The sequence below is a fragment of the Protopterus annectens genome, chromosome 2.part2 (assembly GCF_019279795.1).
Source record: "Protopterus annectens isolate FY-2018-M chromosome 2.part2, PAN1.0, whole genome shotgun sequence".
NCBI lineage: Eukaryota > Metazoa > Chordata > Ceratodontiformes > Protopteridae > Protopterus > Protopterus annectens.
The window spans coordinates 473,870,577-473,890,028 of record NC_056730.1 but is presented as its reverse complement, the minus strand read 5'-3'; the positions used below and the strand labels follow the sequence as shown (position 1 = coordinate 473,890,028).

Here is a 19,452-nt window from a genome sequence, read left to right as displayed (position 1 = left end):
TTCATTTCCCATTACAAATTGGATGTGGTTTCTCGAGGCAGAGCTTCCTTTGGTTCCACAGTTCTCAGGAGTGTTTTCCAATGAGCCACCGGGATGTAGGTGCTAGGACGCTGTCCCATCTGTCATGAATGTAGGCGAGATAGGATCCCATTACATCTTTTAGTTATGTACTTACCATAACTTCGGATGTATGGGATCCATCTCGCCTACATTCATAAGTACCCACCCTCCTTCCCCCTTCCATTTGGATTTAGAGGAGCTGTAGTCCCTTTTTTCTTGGCGTTCTTTCTTGAAGAACTTTAGTTGGTTATAGTGACTACTAGTTTTTCTGTGTTTGCATGGATGTATGAAAGCGAACAAACAAGATCTGGGGAAGCAGGTGTAGTGCATCCTGGGATAGGGAGTAGCCCAGCCAATGAGAGACTTCGTGCTAGTGTATTAGTTGCCGAGTCGGAGCCACTGTTAGCATGGGTCCCTAGCGTAGGTTGGAGTAGGCCTGGTTCTGAACCCACTTACCACTGGTAAATACTGATGGCCATTTGGCAACATTAGTCACCACGACTGAATCACTAAGAGCCATATTTTGCACCATCGGGTGGTTAGCCCTGCCACTGTGTGCAGTCTATGATCCGTGTTCTCATGTCATGAGGATATTGTGCACCACAATAAATACCCAAAGCAGTTTGTTTATATAACTGCTTCCCTATAGGACATCATGTAGAGTGTGTACTGCTACCCACAGCTCCATTCTTTGGAGAGTTTGAGATGGAAACACTCACCATGTTTTTAGAGGTGGAAGGAACCCCGCAGAGACATGAGGAGAACATGCAAACTCCAAATAGGCTTTAGCAGGGGGTTAGGTTCGAACCTTGTGCATGGGGGTCTAAGACCTTAACCATTATACCAACTGGTACTGGTATGTAACATTTCCATTCCCCAGATAGGATCACCATAATCTTTTGGCCCAGCTAAGGCAGGGCTACTGGGTTATTCTGTACCAGAGATAACTACACAAGTGTTAGATATTAAGCAAATGTTCGATATTTGGTGAAAACATGGGTAATGAGTGCAGAACCATACATTCAAGAAGTGTGCCTGAGGCCAGTGCATAGTTTGCCATGTATACCTTTCCACTATTGCAGGTAATTTCTCACTTGATAGTTCTATGCCAGTCAGTACCTGGTGCATACCTGTCATATGCTTTGCAATGAGCAAGGCTATTAATGAGCTCATGCCTAAAGCTGGAATGGGGTGTGTGAGACTCCCATTCTTAGGTTCAAGAGAGAGTCTGAAGACTCAGAGGTTACTCTGGAATGTTTACTGGCATTGAGTCCTCCCTCTTCTAACTCACCCTAGGATGACCTCACCTTTTTGAGACTTTGAGACTCATAAGTTCTGATATGGACTGGCCTCGGGCCCATATTCCTCACCTCAGAAATGTGTAAACAAGTAACTGAAGAGGGAGGAAGGAAGAAAAGTAAGGATCATCCAAGTTATGGAACCGATTAACAAGGCTGATAACTTGGTAGAGGAAGCACCCTGTTTCTATTTCTGCAATCCCCTAAGAAGGCAATCCCCATTCCTGTACCTCCAGAATAAGTATGAGCTGGTAGAGTCCCTCACCAGGTATTCTAGAGCTTACTCCTGTATGATTTTTTTTTTACTGTAGCATCGAATCCAGGGACCAGTTTCTGCTCTACTACAAGTCCACGGCTTTGGACAAGGATGGTAAGAAATTGTGCTCTTTTGCAATGTTGTGACTCAAGACTTTCATGCATTCCTGTCACCTGTTCTGTAATGGATCAAGCCATGGTAAGGTTTGTGGACCTGGGAGAATGTGATTCAGGCGGTTTCTGTACAGCTTCCAAAGTTTGTCTTCAGTGTAGAACCCTATAAATATGTCTCTGCTGATACTATAGCTTGGACCTTAGGTTGTGGTATTTGTTTGAACAGGATGTAATGACTGACGCTGCTGTTCTTCAAGGAAGCACTGTTGAATAACATTTTGGATGCCTAGTTTAAGGGGAATGTGCTCTTTGACCAGGCCTGCCATGGTCTGCTGGATGACCACTTAAGAACACGCATGATTCCCATTCACCTCCTTTCTCTTCCTTTTGTGAACAGGTTAATGTAGACACCAAACTACAGTTAGGAGCATGTTATAGCACCTTCAACATGACATGTTATAGCACCTTCACCATGACACCTCAAGAACATCATTTATTCTTATTTTCATCTGATCTTCAAATGTTTTAATGCATGTTTTTGTTGTAAAGGGGACCTGTATGCCTGCATATAGAGTTGTAAAGGACTCCCTCTTGACCTGAACACAAGAGGACACACACACACACACACACACACACACACACACACACAATAAAAATTAATATCAACTGTATGGCAAAACGTGATAGCTTCATATTTCTAAAACATGCTGGCCTAAACCACTCTGATAGCATAGAGGGATGAAGCCCTGAGTACGACTCAGCCAACTCTGGTTTGATTAGCAGCTTGAGTGATGGAGTGACAGAGAAGAATGAGTGTGAACATCCCAGGGGTGGGTGGGGCAGATCCATGGATACCCACAATGACCATCCTTGGTGGAGGCTGGGGACATCACAAGGTGGGTAGAGATATGGCTGAGCTACTGCAGAGGCAGTGCAAAATGATGCACATTTTCATTGCACACCCATCCTCCCCAGACTAAACCATGGATCTCAGTGGGGAGGGGGGATTGAAAACAGCAAAAAGTAACCCTACCCCATGGATACCTTGTTCCGTCATTACACTGGAAGTCTGGGAGAGGGGGTCAGTAGTTGATAAACCCAGCACAGATAGATACTGGGCTTAGTAAAAATGATGGGATGGATGAAGGAGAAGGGAGCAAAAATGAAAAAAAAAAACAGCATGTGGAATACCCCCCCCCCATTTAAACTTCAGTGACCATTTCATAACTTAAAAAAAAAAAAAAAAAAAAAAAAAAAAAAAAAAAAACTTGACTACATGGGCACCTGCAAGTTTCGCCACGGGATCCACAACATCATGCTCCTTTTGTGGAGAGTGGGCTTTGCGCTTGTTTACCAAACATGGTAACCTATTCTTTAGCTGTCCAACTCCAGAAGATGAAGAAAACTCAGGCTGTCAGACATCACTTTAGTCTTGGCCTTCAAATGCGGGAAAAGTCTCTGAAGAAGATGACCCCACTGGCTCCTTAGTGGTAGTCTTGACTACATTCTGCTTTTGCCCTTACTGGTATTTCTCTATCTTTTGAAGCCATCAGATGGGAATTTTTCTCCTAGATGTCATATCAAATGTTGTCCAAGAGAGTTCATAGGTCCTGTCCTAGAAAGAGGTCCATTAAAGGACCAGGACAGTCTCAGTGCAGCAGTTAGGATGTGCCCATGCTCTGCTGCTGGAAACTGCTGTAGAGGCCTTTACTGCTGCCTGTTACTAGTTCTGAAGGATGCTGCTGGTTTCTTCCCATTTTGGGCCTTAGCAACTTAAAGCAGCACTTCTTATACATTCACTTCCTGATACTGACTCTTTGAGGTGTGCCTTTGCTTCTGCACTGTACCTAGACTGTGTCGTTAGACATGATAGAAGACTTTGAACATATCAACGTTTAGAAACCGTATTGGATGTTCCTCCACAATTTTCTGGGCAGGTATCACTATCAATACACTATGCTGCCATTTGGACATTCTTCTTCTAAGGGGGTAATAGTAGTAGTAGATCATAACATTGTTTATTCACCTTCGGTTTCCTTTCTTGACTGGACTTTCTCCAAATAATGGCTACTTTCCCTGAAAAAAACCAAAACAGCTGTCACTACAGACTCAAAAAGTGTTGAAGTCAGTGGTGTGACACCTCCGTAAGTCATCTTTAGGAGGGACACCATGATAGTAAATCGTGCTATTTGGGTTTACCCATATTATGCGATGGCTTTCTCAGCCAGAATTCATTCTAATAGTGAACTTACAACAAGCATTGTTGTCTCATAGGTTCATAGGTGTGTACTAGGCTAATGGCCCTGGGGCCTTTACAAACATAGCCCAGAGGATTACCCTGGCATCGTGCCACCCAACCTTAGTTCATAGTGCTTCTGTCGAGTAAAGCCACTGGAGTGATCCCTGAGGTGAATTTTCTATTTCCCATCCACTCATCAAGATTCCTGTTGAAGAGGGCCAGTGAGGTGCTCTGCTTAACATGTATGGGTAGCCTATTCCATAGCATGGGCAGTCTCTGGGTGATGAACCTGTCCGTCCAGCATGTTCTGTTGATTGTCTTAATGAGGTTGAGGTCTCTGGAACATGTGGTGCGGAGGGATTGGGATTTCTTTAGATATAGCATTTCTAACAGAGCTGGGTCAGTCATGGCTTTGTAAGTCGAGCAGAGATGGCCTCTAAGTAGACAATACGAGACAGAGAATAGTTGGAGTTTTTTTTAGTATGTCCATATAGGACAAATATTTAAGGCCTAGGATCCTTTTGTGAGGTACTTTTGCGGCCTCTCCAGTTGTTGCAGGTGTTTAATGAGGTACAAACCAAATGGGGCATTGTACTTGAATGACTGACCTAATGAGTAGAGGGGAGACAGTGACCTCATTCTTCCTGGATGCAAAACCCTTAGTAATGAGATGGGCCACATAGGACTTTCTGACCACAGTGGCAATCCAATATTGCAGGAGTCTGGCTTCTTTCGTTACAGATTATTTAAAGATTCAAGCCCCTAAACTTCAGTCTTTGGACTGTCCTTTAGCTCCTTCTGTGCTGGTGAATACTGCTTAACATCCTCCACAGTCGGGGTCCCATTTAGGAGGGTCCCTGTTAAAAGTCACATCAGCAGCAGTCTTACCATATAATTTGATCTATGACAGGACCTTCCTTGATAGGATGTCAGATCTTTATTGTTATTTCGTGATTGACAGCCATTTACTCACTAGTGGGTAGGGGGTTAACTGGTGGGCTCTGAGGATAAGTGCACTTACATATTCTAAGCAAGATATCAGGACAGCCATTGGAGTGGGGCACATGCATGTCATTGAGCAAGGGCTGTCTCAGAATTATGAAATCTGATAGGTGGAAGGATGAATCCAACCAAAGACCCATCAAAGAGGGTTCTAGTTTGGTGAAAACATATCTGTTATTTTAATTTTGCTTGATCCGTAAATCTGCTTTGTAAAAGCATGACACTGTGAGCATTCATATGTATATGATTGGGAAAGTCTGGTTTCCTGTTTTTCTGCAAGCACTGAGAATTGGTTTCTTTTATAACTTTAATTTATTTTGTATTTAACTGTTTAATTCTACTTCCTACTGTAATTTTGTCTGCAGAATACGACTACAGGAGGGAGGAATCTGGCCCCATTTCATCAGTTCATTTTCCATCACAGCCTCCAGGCTCATCAGCTCGTTTCAGCCCTGTTCATTTTGAAACATCTGTTCCACCTTCTACAGGAACTACTGATACAGACCAGGTGATAAGTGAATATGTAAATTTTCCATTTTTCTTGGTGTTTCTTTTTAGACAAGCTGTTTGTATTTACTTATCCTTCTCCTTAATGGTATTTTTATAATGTTTTAGTATTGCATAAGATAATGTGTTCTAGCTGGTCATTATTCATTGAGATATCCATGTTATAGATCTGAACTGACTGGAAACCACCCTCCACAGTTTTCACTTGAGTCAGCATGCAGATTCCAGTTTGAGGTATAAAAAGTGAGTTAGTGTCCTCTCAGTTCTTTTCTCAAAATGACTGGCATTTTTGTTAAATTTCTCATCAGCATTCTCTGTTCTTTCAGACTTCAGAAAAGTTGGTTATTATGTTTGTCTTTACGGCTTTTCCCGGTTAAGGGTCGCCATAGCGGAACTCCGGTCTGCTAATGATTGACAGTAAATTTTTTTTTATGGTGCCGAGTTGCCAGCCAGACACCCAACCTTCAGCGAAGGCATGCCCATTCACGCTGGGAGGACATGCAGACTCAGCACAGAAGGCACTCCAGCCGAGAATCGAACAGGAGAACCTCTTGCTGTGAGGCAACAGCACTACCACTGTACCACCGTGGCTTAGAAAAGGTTATTATAAGTAAGCTAAATATATATATAATATATATATATATTTCTGATCAAGTTAAAAAGGCACCTTCCTGCACACTTATGGAAGTATAATTGGTTTGATCAGTCAGTCTTATTGAAAAGTTTAAAAGTATGCTATATCACTATAGATAAATATCCAACGAACTGGGAAGCAGTCAACACAATGTAAAAAATGAAAAAACAGTTCCCTCTGGAATGGAATCGAGATGCTGCAACTCAATATAGATATAAAACTTCTCTTTATTAAAGAGAAGTTTTATATCTATATTGAGTTGCAGCATCTCGATTCCATTCCAGAGGGAACTGTTTTTTCATTTTTTACATATCACTATAGATAGTGGTACTAAACAGGAAGAGATTATTGATTAAAATGCATTGCTTAGTCACACGGTATATTGGTTTGGAAAAGGAATTAATCCAAGGTCAACAAAACTGTTTATTTGCAGCACATTGCCAGTACTGTGAGGCTGTAGTGAGAGGGCCATTCAGCAGTTAGTAATAACTCCTTCTCTCTCCTTGCAGGAAAGCAATTATTCCCTGAGATGTTCTGTTCCTTCTATCCCCACAAGGTGCCTTCAAATTCATATATTCCCAACAGAATATTTTGGCTTCACAACTTGATTAGACAGGTCATTCTTTGTTTATAACTGAAGTAGAATAATATTTAAGGCAATATGAAGGAATAAAGCAGGACACTGTGCGATGGGATTACCAGCCAATTTACGTACTTTGTTAGCTCTTTTCTTAATGATTATTAGCACTTTCACATTTGTTGTAATTGCTCTATAGTCTATGTGGTGACTTGGGGATAATACCTCACATCTCCAAGGTCCAGGATTCATTCCTGACCTCAATGCACCGTATAGATTAACACTTTCTAGTGTCAGTGTGTTTTCTTTTCCTAGGTATTCCAGCTTCCAAAAGCATGCTGGTTGGTTAGCTGCTGTGAACTGTCCATCTGCATTGTATTGACCCTCAAGGTTATGCCCAGTGTCATGTCTGAAGTGGATCATTAGTATACCAGTTCACCTACCTGGTTAAGAAATTAAAATCAGGACATGACTGACTAGATGAAAATTACTTTCTTTTGTGAGATTGTTAGTACATTCACACGTTGTTAATTCAGTAAAGGAGAACATGGCTTAATAGGAAGCAGTAATGACAGCAAATAAGCAAGTTAATTTTGGGGGAGATCATATCAGTCAGTCTGAAAGTATGCGGACATTGTGAGAGAGCACCAAGGGGACTGAGGTAATAACCTTCACTTAGGCTGGTGACTTCCTTTTTTCCTTTAAGTAGACTACTAGTTGAAACAAAATCACATTAGGAAGAAGATGCCAGATATACAAGTAAACTTTAACACCACCCCCATGTCTGCCAACTTTGTAGCCTGCTGGAATCGATTGCTGTCCTTTGTTCTCTGTATACAGGGATTAAAACCAGTCATGCCACAGTCTTCAGGGGATTTTCTAATGCTAGTCTAACCCACCCCTTGGTGGCTGACATGCACACTCACAAAGTGAAGGCTGATGTGATACTTGCTGTGACTGATATCTTCCAACAAGTCTCAGCAGAACATCGGATCACTTGGTTGCCATCCTCCAAGGATGGCCAGACTAAGTGTTCTTCCAGTGTCTGAGGTTTTGGTCAGTCCTGGGTTGCAGTCAGAGTTTTATCCCTCTGCACCTTAAAGTGCCAGCTTTGTAATTGTTGGTAGTCCTTTTGATTGTATAGCCCAGGTAATAAATTAGAAAGGGGCTATGGATATGACTTGTTTAGATTTCAGCTGCAAAACATAACACAGTGCTACTCAAAATTAGAGCCTGGTTAAACAAAAAGAACAGTGAGGGTCTTTTTTTACTGATGACCGAACGTTGTGCAACAGCAGTAATTCAGAAAGTGATGAAAATGATTAAAAAGGCTTGCATAGTTGAAAGAACAGTTTAAAACACAGCACCTTAAATTCAGTGCAGAACAATGCATTTGGAAAACAGTAACCTTTGAAAGGAGTGTGCAGTTAGAAGTAAGAGAGTAACAAGATGACTGGTCAAAAGAGACCCAGTACTACTTGTGCCAAATGTAAAGATAAGGAAGTGGTTTAGCAAAGCAGGAAGGGGGACAAGCACTGCACTAACATGCACAGGAAGAAGCATCACCGACACAGAAAAGGTAATCTCTTTCTTTTAGGCAGCTGGTAAGACCCTATCTAGAGTGTTAACCCCACTTCTAGAGATCTCAGTTTTATCAGAGCAGAGATGGACAGATTTTACCATGGAGGACAGCAAAGATACCACATGGTCTTCAAGAAAAACAGTAAAAAGAAAGAACAAATACAAGAGTTTAATGTGTATAATTTTAAAGAAAATAAACTGAAGAGGGATATGGTAAATATTAAGTACAGATACAGATTGAAGTTACAACATGGAAAGCTTGAGGAGATACAGTGAAATGTATTTTAATTTTCACAGAAGAATGTGGGTGATGATTGGAGCAGCTTTTGAAGAGGCACATGGAACAGTTATAATTCAGTTTTTATGCCGGGTGGAAGATGAAAGGAATGTAAACAGTTAATTTAGTAGGATCTGCTTTTCCACAAGATAAGGAAATGGGCAGAATAAGTTGTCCAAGAGATCTTTATCAGCCATGAAGAAATCTTTGCTCTTATTTTGAGAGTGGTCAGGTCAGCATACCCCTTTGTTGTCATGCCCGGTTTCATCTAACCGACTTTACTGAGGATACCAAGGCAATCTTTTTGAATTCCTTTTTCAACAAGTCAGCACTAGAGAATATAGAGGGGGGGGGAAGCAAGACCTTCACAGGTGTTGACATTACATTTATACTGGATTTTCTTGTAAAGTATAATGATGTCATTTACATTTTAAAATTTAATACTTTAAAACAATCGACTGTAAGGGTAGTCTGAGGAGATAAAGGCTAGAATCAGAAGGGTTGCAGTTAACTGGCGCAGAGTGTCAGGGGTAGTGTGTGTGAAAAAAGAATGCCAGAGAAGCTGAAAAGTAAGGTTTACAAAATGGTGGTGTGTTAAGTACTGCTATATTGTACAGAAACCATAACAGTGAAGACAGAATAGTTGAGGGATCTAGAGGTGATGGAGATGAGGTATCTTAGATGAAGTGATAGATGCACACTGTAGGACGGAAGGAGTGAGAAAAGCAGAACAGAAGCCAAAGTTGCATCAAATCAAGAGAGATGACAACAGTTGACAAAGCACCCTGATCCCATGTAGAAAATGGAAAAAGGGGATTGAGGATGGTGAAAATAATGGACCTGATCAGAAGCTGGAGTGGAAGATTTTATTGGGTTGATGTCACTGGTTAATTTAATAAGATTTGTTCCTAATTATTTTTTATGATGTGCTTTCCTTTGTGTGTGTTTATGTTCTTCTATAAGACATATGGCTGAGGCACTAGGAGGTTTAGTATATAATATTTGTATCTGTTCCTTTGCTCTTTTTCTGTGTTTACATTGAAATTTAATATATAAATCAATAAACTCTTCAGTGCATGCTGTCAGATCAACTTTGTCTTTAATGTGGCCAGAAGCAGATGATCTGGGAGAAACTTGGGTGCCTGTAGTAATTTCCATAATGGTCACCAGGCCAGAAGCATTTAGAATCATTAGTAGCAGAGGTTGCCAAATCCTTTTCTGGAGGATGGTAGCAGTCTGAGATTTTGCTTGAGTGCCCAACTCTGGTGGCAGTGAGGAACCATCAGTTCTTCCACTTGGATATATAAATGGCCATCACACAAAACAAGTGGAGCAGGATAAATTGCAGTCTTCTTCATCTCTCCACCTTAGCCCTTTCTATCAAATTGCCTGTTGTCCTTCCCTGTCAGAAGAGTGCAGCAAGAAAATAAATCTTGGTCGTCATACAAGAAGAGCAATCCAAGAAGCTTCAGCAAACCTGAAAGGATCCATTTTACTCTGATATTTTGTAGCTCCCAGAAAAGGACCTTGGGTTTATATTTGATCTGAGCAACCTAAATGAATTGATCACAAAAGAATCCTTTCATGAGTCGTGGCCATGATACAGTCAATCTTTCCCTGTCTGTCAAGGATACTGGATGTGCTGCTTGGATGCCTAGGGCACCTACCTTCTCAAAGATCAACAGAGTCCAGGAGGTTTTTGCATTTCTGGGTGGGAGCCAGTCATTATTTCTAGATGTTCTGTTTAGTCTCACCTCAGTCCTCAGGGTGTATCTTAAGTGCTTGTTCTTAGTTGCAGTAAACCAAAAGCTGCAAGTGATTAAGGTGTTTACCTAGACAACTGGCTCCTATTCTCTCCAACAAAGAACAGTCAGATTTCTGCAAGGAGGTCTCTTATGAGTCTTTTACAGTCTTTGAGAACCTCTGTGATCACTGCACAGTCACAGATAGAATTGTTCACATTTATCAGGTGCGCAATGGCAATGTCTTTCCCTTCAGGTAGTAATTTTCTCTTAACAGAATGTGGTGATACATGCCATTCAAACTCACTCAGTCTTTACCTCACTCATAGAACTCATGGTTTTAAGTGTTACACTGGACATTAAAAGTTCAGTAGTCTTAGCTAGCAAGATCTCAAGATGCATCTCTGGAATGTTTCCAGGACCTGCACTTGACATGATGGACTCCTGTCCAAAACTTGATTCTGGTAATCCTTTCTGATTACCCACCCTGCTAAAGATGAGGGCAATTATTCTCACATCATAAGCCATTCAGAGGTCTGTATTTACAGTGGATATAAAAAGTGTACACACCCCTGTTAAAATGCCAGGTTTTTGTGATATAAAAAATATGAGACCACAATAAATAATTTCAAAACTTTGCCCACATTTAATGTGACGTATAACCTGTACAATTCAATTGAAAAACAAATTTGTTAGGGGAAAAATATAAAAAATAAAAAATGTGCAATAAGCTGGTTGCACACCCTTAAACTAATACTTTGTTGAAGCACCATTTAATTTAATTACAGCATTCAGTCTTCTTGCGTATCAGCATGGCACATCTTGCCTTGGCAATATTTGCCCACTCTTCCTTGCAAAAGCACTCCAGATCTGTCAGATTGTGAGGGCATCTCTTGTGCATAGCCCTCTTCAGGTCACCCCACAGATTTTCTATTGCATTTAAGTCTGGGCTCTGGATGGACCATTCCAAAACTTTAATTTTCTTCTGGTGAAGCCATTCTTTTGTTGATTTGGATGCATGCCTGGGGTCATTGTCATGTTGAAAGGTGAAATTCCTCTTCATCTTCAGCTTTCTAGCAGATGCCTGAAGGTTTGAGCCAAAAGTGACTGGCATATGGAACTGTTCATGATTCCCTCCAGCTGGAACTGGGGCTTTAAGTCAAGGTGAAGAAAAGCAACCCCAAAGCATATTACTGCCACCATCGTGTTTCACCGTGGGGATGGTGTTCTTTTGGTGATGCGAATGTTATTCAGATATGTAATTATTATTATATGTAATTATTCAAATGTACTTTTTGAACTGTTAATGTTATGTAGTCCAATCTCGCCTACATTCCTTACACGTGGGTTCGGAGCCGAACCTCAGCTCCGACTCGGCCATACTCTAGCTCGAAGTCTTTAGTTGGCTCGTGGCCAAGAGGTATCCCATGCTGCACTGCTCCCTTTCCCAGATTTCATTTGCCGCTCGTACAGCTCAGACGTGGTTTCGCTCTTGGCCGTGGCTAAGTATAACTTTCTTCTACGTTTTTAGTAGTTTGTTGCTCCAAAAGCTATTTTCGTAGCCAATCTCTCTTTTTTGATAAAAAAAACTGTTTGTGTAGCCTGTTTGGTTTTTGTCTTGGTATCTCGTTTGTGTTTCTTCCCTTCTTACAGGCTAGGCCTATTTCAGTTAGAGGACCTAGTCCTCCCTTCTAGTTGTGTGTGTCCCAGTTTCCCTGTGTGTGCTTGTTCTGGTGTTGCCCCGTCCCTTTGCGATAGGGCCGTTTAGCTTAGAGGACCTAGTCCTCCCGTTTTGTTTGTCAGGGCCATTTAAGTTAGAAGTCCTTTCTTCCCTGTGGCATTTATTGTTCTATGTCTGTTTAATTTAGAGGCATAGTTCCCGCGTTTTTCTGTTGTTGGTGTCTGGTTTGTCTTCTGATATTGTGTGCAGTGTCATACCAATATGTCTAAGGTTACAAAAGAACACAAGCCTTCGAGCTTCAAAAAATGTGATAAATGTGGATATAAAATGTCTATTACTGATGGGCACTTTGTGTGTGTATATTGCTTGGGGGCTATATCCACCTCCAAGAATCCTGTGTGTTCTATCGCGCCTTTAGCCCACGCGTTCTTCAAGAGAGGAAGAACAAACTGATTCTGAGGGGATTACAGAAACCCTCCTTCGAAGAAGACTTGAAGAGGGCTTCCAGTTCTAAGTCCTCTCCCTCTAAAGCAGACAAGACCTCTAAATAAAATAATACTCTCCGGCTCCGTCAGTTTTATCAGAGCCGCCAGAGAACGTTGCCAAGTCTACTTCAGCTTCAATTCCATTGGCTTCGGGGCCGAAGGAAGTGGGTGAATTGACGAACTCAACATCGGCTCCCAGTCTCTCAGAGCCAGCGACGAAGATACTTGTTCAGAGCCGGTCTCCAGTTTCTAGACCGGTTTCTCCTTCTCGTAAGTCTCCTCCTGTAGGGAGGTCCAGATCTCCGACCTTATCCTCTAGGTCCTCCAGGACTCTCTTGGATGATGATGTGGATAGAGTGGTACAGAGACTGCTCCAATCACCGGTGTTTTTCCAAATTGTTTTCGGCTCCAGCCCAATCGCCCTCGGAGCCGGTCACCCATCCATCCTCGTATGTTCCTCCGAGCCTTTCTTGGCCTTTGGAGCCAGAGTTGTCGGTTCCGTCTGATGCCTTTACGTCGGCTCCAGTAGCCCATCCTGGCATCTCAGTTCCGATCTCCACTCCGACACCGCCTGCTTCGTCCGCAGGGTCCAGGGCCCATAGTTCCTCGGTCGGACTCGAGGGAGAGGTCTTGGGTTGATCTTCTTCGGCTCCGAGCCTACCGCTCTGTGCTTCGGCAAGGGTGAGCTTAGGCCCTGCCTCGGCTTCGGACCTTATCCCTTCGGCTCCAAGGGCTTCCACGGTTGGTCGTTCTTTGGAGCCGGGTGGATCAGCTTTCGAGGTCATGAGGAGCGTGCTGGCCAGGTCCTCAGCTACGTCTGATGGCACCGACACTCTACCCCCTCCAGCACTGGTATCAGTTTCTTATCACCCTATGTCCTTGAACAGTGGAGACCCAAGGCCTCAGGATACCTCCATGAGTGGTCCCCAACTTTCTGAGGTCTCCCCAGAGTGTTTGCCTGAGGAGCCCCCCAGAAAGAGTGTGCAAGAGGAAGCACATTGACTCCCAGGATGAGTCTATCACTTCGGACACCAGCCTCGAGGATTCAGAGGGGTCCCCCAAGTCGTCCTCTGAAGATGTCTCTTTCTCAAATATCCTGGAGATCTTGAAGCAGAGAGGTGACTGGCCCTCCAAATCTCCCTCTGAGGAGTTGGTGTTCCTGAAGATCTTTGGGTCTCAACCCTCCGCCTCTTGGGTTTTTCCCCCGTTCGATGAACTCCTGGATATTGTTTGTCGAAGGGTGTGGGAAACCCCTGACACTGTGGAACCAGTCCCTAGGAGACGCAACAAGTTTCTGTTCACACCCGCTGACAAGGAATTTCTCACAAAGGGCATTCCAGTAGATGCCATGGTGGTGGCAGCGGCCACCAAGAAGGAACTAGCTGAGACTTCATCTACCGTCCATCCTCCTAACAAGTAGTCAGGGACCATGGACCGGTATGGGAAGCGTATGTTTTCTTCAGCGGCCTTTACTCTGTGGTCGCTGAACTATTTGTCACATTTTACATGTATCCAAAGAGATGATCTAAAAGAGCTTGGAGAGTCTCTGCAGGGTAACGTTTCTGATGTGCCTGTGTAATTTCACCGAGACCTTCAAGTCTATGTTCACCAATGCCCCATTTGACGGTTCATCCTTGTTCGGAACCAAGGTGAAGGATACTCTCACTTGGTGCGAGCAGGAAGGAAAAACCCTGTCTGCCGTGGGAGTCCATTTTTCCATTCTTTCTAGACCTTATCCCAAGGGCCAGAAGGGTGGGAAAATATGGTTCAGAAAGCCGCAGAGATTTTTTCAAGATGCACAAAGTGATCCCCCCCTCCAGAGGCAGGGGAGGGAGTTGGTAACTCAGGTATACGCCACCATAGAGGCAGAAGAGGCCCGCGTAACCAGGGGACCAGGATTCCTTTCACGGTTCTTCCTACCAACGCTCCTGATGGGAGGCCCGACTGCACTTCTCCAGAGCCAGTCGGGGGTTGCATTTCGCTATACCCAGAAGCCTGGCAAGGCATCACCCAGGATGAGTGGGTATTAAAGATAATTTCCGGAGGATATTATATTCACTTCTCTTCTCATCCCCTGCCAACCAAGAGAATCCCAGATGCTCCACCCAGTCAAAGGGATTCCGCAGCTTCAGAAGTTCAAAAGCTGCTAGCAAAAGGAGCCATCCAGCATGTCCCCTCAGACCAGCTCGGATTAGGGACTTACTCAAGATTCTTTTTGGTGCCGAAAAGAACTGGGGACCGGAGACCCATCTTGGATCTCAGCCGCTTGAACCTCCATGTGAAAAAGTCGAAGTTCCGAATGGTCACTTTACAGTCTATTCTCCCGTTGTTGGGAAAAGAAGTATGGATGTGATCTATCAACCTCAAGGATGCTTACTACCGTATAAAGATGGACAGGGCATCCAGAAGTCATTTACGCTTCTGGCTAGGAGCCAGTCATTTTCAGTTTTGAGCCCTGCCCTTTGGTCTCATCACAGCCCCCAGGGTGTTCACCAAATGTATGGCAGTGGTGACGGCTCACTTGAAACATCAGGGATTCCAAGTGTTTCTGTACCTAGGTGACTGGCTCCTGTCTGCCACCACCAGGCATCTACTACTACAGACCAGGGACGCCACCATTGCGCTGTGTCAACGATTGCGTATCACACTAAACTGGGAAAAGTCTGCCTTGTTGCCCTCGCAGCGTGTCACTTTTATAGGTGCTGAGTTAGACACCGTGCTCATGAGGGCTTTCTTACCACAAGAAAGAATTCAGGTTTTGCAACAACAGGTCTACGCGTTGCTTCCACAGAAAAAGGTAAAGGCAAAAATGGTTCTCAAATTGTTAGGGACAATAGCTGCCACAATTATGCTAGTCCCTCTTGCAAGACTACACGAGGCTCCTTCAGTGGCTGCTCTTTGCTCAGTGGTCCCTACAACACCTTCCGCTTTCCCATCTTATTATGATTACAGACAAGTGTAAGCAGGATCTACCGTGGTGGCTTCAGACCAGCAATCTCAGTGTGGGAAAGCCCTTCGTTCTACCTCCTCCAGTTGCCACGGTGACCACGGATGCCTCCCAGATTGGGGGGGGGGAGCATGATCTCGGCAGGACAGTCCAAGCACGTGGCAAGGGCACGAGATACATTTGCATATCAATGTCTTGGAGATGAGAGCGGTGCTATTAGCATTGCAAGCACTCCAGAGCTTTCTTCCTCTCAGGACAATTGCAATCCACTCAGACAACATGTCGGTGGTATGGTATCTGAACAAACAGTGGGGAACCAAGTTGTATCCCCTTTGCAGAGAGGCTTTTCGAGTGTGGCAGCGGGCAGTGTCTTCCCAACGCTTTCTTGTGGCAATGCACATTCCAGGGAAGTCCAACGTGATTGCTGACAGGTTGAGCAGAGCTATTCTGATGCCTCACGAGTGGTCCCTGAACAAGCAGGTTGCAGAGCACATTTTCCACAGATGCGGTCAGCCTTGCTGCGATCTATTTGCCAGTCCCTTCAATACCAAGTGCAGCATCTACTTCACCCTCATCCCCCCTCAGGGGGAGACACCCAGGGACGCTCTAGTTCACGATTGGCCCTCCAGTCTACTTTATGCCTTCCCACCTGTTCCTCTGATAGCAAAGGTTATTCAGAAAGCACAATTCTTGGGAAGCAGAATAATTCTGATTGCTCCACACTGGCCTTGTCAAATTTGGTTCCCCTTTCTCCATCCCTATCTCATGGATGACCCCTGGATGCTGGACCCACAGCCAGATCTATTGACTCGTATGTCAGGGCAGTTCCATCCCTCTCTTCAGGCCCTCCAGTTGACAACGTAGCTACTCCAGTTCCATCACTAGTCAGGCTTCTAATTTTTCTCCAGAAGTAGTTCATATTCTGTCTTCTTCCCATAAGCCTTCGACTAGGAATATTTATTCCAGTAAATGGAAAAGATTCTCCATCGGGACTCATGAAAGGCAGATTGACCCTTACACTGCACCAATTTCATCAGTTCTGGAATTTCTCTCCATGCTTTTCAGTCAGGGGTCAGCTGCCGCAACCATTAAAGTTCAGTTAGCAGCTATCTCCACCTTTCATGTCGGTAATGAACCCAGTCTAATGGCGCATAGACTTTGTAAGGCATTTTTAAAGGGCACTATGATGCTTCGGCCCTCAGTCTTTGATCCCGTAATGCCATGGGACCTCAGTTTTGTGCTACAGTGTCTCACTTAGTCTCCCTTTGAGCCTGCAGCTACTTGTGACTTGAAATATTTGTCATGGAAGACTATCTTTTTGGTAGCCATCACTTCAGTTAGGCGAGTCTCTAAACTCCAAGCTTTGTCAGGTAGACCTCCTTACTTGGTATTTCACAAGGATAGGGATTCCCTCAGACCAAATCCTTCCTTTATGCCAAAGGTTGCTTCGGTTATTAACCTCAACCAGTCTATTGAGCTGCCTGTTTTTTTCCCACAATTTTCTAATAAGGCAAAATTCAAATTCCACCAGCTAGATGTTCATAGACCATTGCGTTTCTGTTTACATGGAACGAAGGATCTTAGGAAATCAGATCAGCTATTTCTCATTTTCAGACAATAGGCTTGGGTCTCCTGTCTCTAAAGTAACCTTATCCATTATCCAGATGGATCTCTAGTTGTATTTCTTTCATTTATGCCTCAAGCGGTAAGGAATTACCTTTTAAGGTGAAGGCTCATTCTACACGATCAATGTCTACCTCTATGGCATTTCAGGCCAGGATGTCTATGGATAATATTTGTGCCGCAGCTACATATAGGCATCTCCTCACACCTTTATCAGTCACTACAAATTGGATTTGATATCCAGAGGCAGATCTTCCTTTGGTTCCGCAGTGCTCAGGAGTATTTTCCACTGAGCTGTCCAAGGTTCAGATGCTGGGGACAATGTCCCACGGGTAAGAATGTAGGCGAGATTAGCCTACATAACATCAGGAAGTTATGTACTCACCATAACGTTCGATGTATGTAGTCCATCTTGCCTCACATTCTTACTTACCATCCCGCCTTCCCCCTCCTGCATGGCCTAGAGGTTAGTTTTGGTTTCAGTACTCCTTTTGTTATTGGGCTGATTCTTCCTCTCTCTGTGTTGTGTGTATGGGGTATGATTGCCTGAGCTTGCAGCAGACAAGATCTGGGGAAAGGGAGCAGTGCAGCATGGGATACCTCTTAGCCACAAGCCAATTGAAGACTTCAAGCTAGAGTATGGCCGAGTCGGAGCTGAGGTTCGGTTCTGAACCCACGGATAAGAATGTGAGGCGAGATGGACTACATACATTGAACGTTATGGTGAGTACATAACATCTTGTTTCCTCATTAACATTTTCTAACTGTGAGGAATTGAAGCCTTTAAGCAGTAGCTGTTATATATTGACTGTTTTTCACTATCTGTATGTCTCTGCTGGGACTTTTGTACTGGCATGGACTGATCCCTCCTCCAGTAAACACTCACTTCCTATTCCTACACCCACCCCTGATAACTAACACTACACCCAATACCATTCCAAATAATCCCTCCTCACAGGCACACCCCCTCCCCCAAATTTCAGACCATACCATTTCAGTTATGGCATACTCACCTTACCCCCACTCATACTATACTCCATTATAGCTACTGTCCCTACTCATATGCCTCTCCACAATGGCCTTTATTACCTCATATCTATATTCACCCATCAAACTTAATGACCCAAAGTACCCCACTCTACCCTTTCCACTCCAATCCTCTGTAAACCAGCAGTCACAGCCCCATTTAGTCATAGCCAAAACAGCTTTCAAATCATCTCCCCTATCCACTATGCTCCACGCTACAAAAAACAGCCATGCCTCCAATTCCGCAACCTAATGATGTCATACCTAAGAACAATAACATAGCAGCCCAGCTACTACTTGGAGGAGATATTCACCCCCAACCCAGGACCAATAACAAACATAAACAATAGACCAAGTTCCCAACCATACCTCCCAACCGCACCAAATTATTAGTTTTTTACTGAGTTTTGGGGTTCAAATGAAGGGGTGCCACAATTCCCAAGTGGCACCCCTTCATTTCCGAATTTTTTCTTTGTTTTTTAAATTTTCGCACTGATGGAGCTGATGTCATCACGTGCTACCAGATCCTTGGAGCTCACGTCATGCACGCACGAGCGGGAACAGCACTACTCCAGAAATAATGGCAGTATTACAAATGCAAGAACAGCACCTGAATGCTCGCAGTACTGAATGGATTTTAATCATCAGGGGATTGGGAACAAGTAAGTTGCACTAAGCAGATTTTAATCATCGGGGATTGGGAACAAGTAAGTCACACTGAATGGATTTTGTTCCACATAAGTCAGGAAACTGTGTGTGTGTGTGTGTGTGTGTGTGTTTTGGTCACCTATGCAAAATCTAGAGTTTATGATATAGCTTCTTTCAGGTGGTCCAATTTATTCCTAAAAGTTTGTAGCCAAAGTATTTAAAATGACTTACCATACAAAGGCCAGGAATCGGAGTTTTTCTGGGGGAGGGGGCTGTTAAAATTTAAGTAGTTTTGTAGTTTAGATTCTGTAATGGTGGTAGTCTGAGTGCATAATAATATGCTTTCGTTTTTGCTGATTTCTGTCTTTAAATCTGACATCATTTTTTGTAGTGGATGGAGTTAAAATGCCACCATTTAGCAGCATTTTAGATAGACTAAAAGTTTCATCTGTCTGTAGTTGTACTATATACTGCATTTATTGTGATTTGGTAAATAGGTTGGTTTTACTTGGTGTCCATTTGAATAAGGGAACCTATGAACAAGAGCACTTTTTTGAAACCACAAAAATACCCCCTCCCGTAAAATAAATAAAAAAATTACATATTAAGGCACAGTAAAATAACGTAATATAAATTGCTTCTTGTCTGTTGTGGTTGTATGAACACAAATGTCATTCTGTTCAGGTCAAAGCAAGTTATTTTTCCTTTTTTGCTTTTGTAAGGAAATGTTTGATGCCGCGGTGGTACGGCAGTAGC

At 43.4% G+C, this 19,452-nt stretch overlaps 1 protein-coding gene across 3 annotated transcripts in view; it reads left to right on the top strand.

Annotated features, from left to right (window-relative positions):
* The window catches only part of POC5 (POC5 centriolar protein), a 1,778,414-nt gene that overhangs the window by 1,095,706 nt on the left and 663,256 nt on the right, over window positions 1–19,452 (top strand). For all 3 annotated transcript variants that reach the window (XM_044063961.1, XM_044063962.1, XM_044063960.1), the window contains exon 9: window positions 5,334–5,476. In XM_044063961.1, coding sequence (XP_043919896.1) covers window positions 5,334–5,476 — 143 coding nt within the window. The remainder of the gene's footprint in view (window positions 1–5,333; window positions 5,477–19,452) is intronic.